The 4,046-nt window shown below is 35.1% G+C and overlaps 1 protein-coding gene across 1 annotated transcript in view; it reads left to right on the forward strand.

Moving 5' to 3' along the window:
- Positions 1 to 239: 239 nt before the first annotated feature.
- The window catches only part of LOC140871076 (F-box protein At3g07870-like), a 4,476-nt gene continuing 669 nt past the window's right edge, over positions 240 to 4,046 (forward strand). Inside the window, exons 1-3 of the mRNA XM_073273520.1 lie at positions 240 to 344; positions 3,005 to 3,092; positions 3,262 to 4,046. The exon at positions 3,262 to 4,046 is cut by the window's right edge and continues 669 nt beyond it. Of these exons, the coding sequence (XP_073129621.1) occupies positions 240 to 344; positions 3,005 to 3,092; positions 3,262 to 4,046 (978 nt within the window). The remainder of the gene's footprint in view (positions 345 to 3,004; positions 3,093 to 3,261) is intronic.

Genomic DNA, 4,046 nt, shown 5'->3' on the forward strand with positions numbered 1-4,046 from the left:
GTTAAATTATTTTAATCAGTTCCCACACATTAAACATGTGTAGACCGCCGCCTTGAAAAACAAGATGACATTTTATGATCATCCAAATTGAACACGCAAGCCTTAAAAAACAATATTATCTTTTCAGAATTGGATTAAACTTCTGCAACTTCACTCGCATCAATTTGATCAAATTAAAGTAATCAGACTTGTTAAGAAACAAGATACAGCTAGCTAGACTCTTTTACGTACTTGATCTGATGGCAGCAGGATCAGGAACACATGTTTTTTCAGTTGACCAAGAATCTGAGAGGGTCAAAATGCTAAAATCTTTGGATGAAACCAAAGCTGGTGTCAAAGGCCTGGTAGATTCTGGAATCGTGAAAGTTCCCAAGATTTTTGTGTTACTAAATATAACACAATTGAATCTAGTAAATCCAATGCAAGGCCAAGAGTTACCTGCAGCAGTTTCTATCGATGAATCCTGCGCTGAAGTGTCTTCGATCGTGCGCTTAAAAGAGAGAAGCAGATTAATTTCTCTACAAAAATGTTGTCTGATAGTAGGGGCATATTTCACCATGAACATTCCAGAGTCAAACCAGTTCCAAACAGCAAAGAATTTCAGCTTATTTTTCACATGATTTACTGATGCTAAAGGAAAATTATGTTTCGTCTTTCCTGCAGGAGACTAAAGATGCTATACAACCATAACTGGATCGTATCTTCACAACAGAATGGATTTTGATAAAGATCAGTGGAGAAAACAAATAAGAGAAAATATAACCTAGAATCATAATGCAATGAAAAGGGTACTGCTAATCCACTAAAATGATCTTGTCCTAGCACAATTGAAGAGAAAGGGGGGAGCGTTATATTTTAACACCACTGTAAAGAGGGAAGATGATCTTTTAGAAAAGCGGAAGGACTCACAAAAGGAAATTAAAACAAAAGGAAATTAAACAGAAAACATGATGAGATCTCATCAACCCACAACTTCTAAGCATCTAAAAGCCCACCTTCAATGAGTAGGTCAGAAGGTAATCCAGAATCATTAACTATCAACTTTGTTGAGTGGTTCGCATATCAGAATGCAGAGTCTTTCAAAAACACAGTTCCACTAGATGATGCTAAAACCAAGGACTGGTTATGCAACCAGCCACCAAAAGATTCGTCAATGCACAAAGACAGTATGTTCAATTCGAGTTTATGCTAAAAAAAATATGTTTATGATATTGAGATATCTTACACTCTCAGTGGACGAGTGGATACCAGAAAAGTTCCACTTACCCATTTTCCTGATTTGGAAGATCCTTGACAAATTCTCGCTTCCACGAACTAACATTTAAGTCCTTCCCACAGTTCTCCTTCACCTCATCAACATAGTACCTGGCCTGTATTTATATGAAGTCATTCTAGCAGAGTACTACTAACCAAATACATCTCCAAAACGTTTCAATTTATATTTAAGTACTCAATACATGAACACGAAGCTTTTCTAGCTTCAATCGATAGCTTTCCGGCGGCTAGGGCGGCGAAACGAAGGCATGATGAGGCTGCTAGGGTTTGGGGAGAAAGGGGATCGCGAGAGCCGAGAATGGCTTTGGGAAGGAGAGAGAAGTGTCGTTTTCTTTTTTTTTTCGTTGTAGTCATTTTAATTTTTATTTAAATTTTTTTTAAAAAAAGTTTATTTACAACCCTTTTTAAAAAGTGTTGTAATACATAGAAAAAAAAAACGCTCAAAGACAACGCTTTTATAAGCGTTGTCTTTGACCCAAAAAAAACGCTTATTGACAACGCTTTTTTAAAAAAGCGTTGTCTTTGATTAAAAAAAATAAATAACTACAACGCTTTTTCCTAAAAGCGTTGTCATTTTAAAAAAGACAACACTTTTCATTAAAAGCGTTGTCTTTTAAGTGTTGTGTTTGTGCATTTTTGTTGTAGTGGTAGAAGGCTGTCTGTATCTAGTGTTTTTTCAAGTTATATAAGTTTCTATGAATCTGGAAAAAAGCTAGTTTGTATTATGATTTTCTGTGATATTTCATTACAATGCACTCTTGATACAAATTTTATGTGATATTTCATTACAATGCACTCTTTATACAAATTTTATGTGATATCAATGCACTCTTTATGCAAGTCTAGGAGATTGTTTGAACTCTTTGCTCGTATTTCTTTAGGGATTTTTATGGTTTATTTGGGTTGCTTTATTTGTCAACTTAGTAGCTGACTAACTAAATTGTGTCCGATGCTTTTTTTTTTCCCATTCTGTCTTTTGGATTGTATTGTGGCATAATGCATGGTAGAAGGCCTATTATATACCCTAGTTTCCTTGATTCCAATGCCCCTCTTCCTCGTTCTGTTGTATTTTATGTTTGTGTTTGCTTATATTGCATGCATCCTTTTTATATATGGATTTTTAGTTTGGAGGACATATCAGGGAACCTTTTTCGTTTTGGGGGACATTTCAGGGATCCTTTTTATAAAAAGAGGGACGTAATTGGCCTTGAAAAATGTGTTAGTATATTTTTGGGAAAGTTAGGAAACTTTAGGGGCATATTCAATAATTATCCCCATGTATACGTATGGTTGTATTTTATCGTTTTTTAATATATGGATTTTAACGTCCAATTTGTTGATCATATTTTTGATATCACTCTAATAAAATAATAATTCTTTTAAAAAATTATATATTATCCAAACAATAAATTTAGAAACAACAATAAAATAATTAAAAGTGTAAAAATAAAAGACTTTAAAACCTCAATAGAAATATGATTGTGTTACAATAATAATAAAATAATGACAAAGCAATGAGGTCTTTACCTAAAATATATCGTATATAAAAAAGAAATAAATTATTATTATTTAGAAAAAAGGAAAAGAAAAATAAAATATATTATCATCATATCTCTAAGATTTAAATATAAAAATCTAATGAGTTTTACCGAAAGAAGGAACTTGCCATCTCAATCACAAAGTCTACCTTTTATTAAATAAATATAAATATTAATATTAATATAGATAGGGTGAGCTAAATCAATCAATTGATCTTCCAGCCGTCTTCTTCTTCTTCGATGGATCATCTTCACGACTCAATATTGATTGGTATTCTGGTAAAACTTCCCCTAAAATCAGTCATCAGATGCAAGCTTGTTTGCAAATCGTGGTATCATCTCATCTCCGTCGACCCGTATTTCGCCCACGCCTATCATTCTTTGGAGCCCTTTAAATGCAGTCTGTATTTGGATTCAAGATCTGATGAGATCTGTCTTATTGAAACAGGAAAGGAAAAGGAAGTTGTTGAAACATCCTTGAACGTGAAACGACGCCTTCCCACAGCCAAAGACCAGACACTGGAAATAGTTGGATCGTGCAATGGGCTGTTATGCTTCCTGCTAAAAACCCGATTACCAGAAGATAGATTTGAAGCAACGGTTTGCGTATACAACCCATTAACGTGCGAATACATAGAGATTCTGGATACATGCGCAGGGCGTGATGGTGGTTTTTTTAGCACAAAGTTTGGATTTGGTTGCAGCAAGTATACGGATCAGTACAAGGTTTTTAGCTTCTTGCCAGAAGAGGATAGAATGTTTTTTGGATCAATAATACAAGGACATGTTTTCACGGTCGGGGTTGATTGTAGATGGAGGGAGTACGAGGTTCAGTCCGTCCAAGTCGATTTCACACGTTCCAAATATTCTCTTCTCTTTAATGGAGTGCTTCACTGGGTGGGGGGCATAGATATCACCCCAGGAACTAATGTTATTTACGCATTCGATCTTGAAGAAGAGAAGTGTGTGATTATCCATCTTCCACCCCCTTTGAACATCTTTAATAATGACCCGATGTTGGGAATATTGAATGATCATCTGTGTGCAGTAGTCGGGGAGGAGGATTGTTCTTGTGTTTGGATGATGAAGGATTACGGGGTTGTGGAATCTTGGACTAAGTACATAGTTGTCAAGGAGCATAATTTCTTGTTGTATCCTGCTTTTGTTTGCATCGTTGCTGAAGAAGAAGAAGTGGAGGAGGACATGGATTCACGAATATTTATGATCCTTGAT

The sequence above is a fragment of the Henckelia pumila genome, chromosome 1 (genome assembly GCF_033568475.1).
Source record: "Henckelia pumila isolate YLH828 chromosome 1, ASM3356847v2, whole genome shotgun sequence".
NCBI lineage: Eukaryota > Viridiplantae > Streptophyta > Magnoliopsida > Lamiales > Gesneriaceae > Henckelia > Henckelia pumila.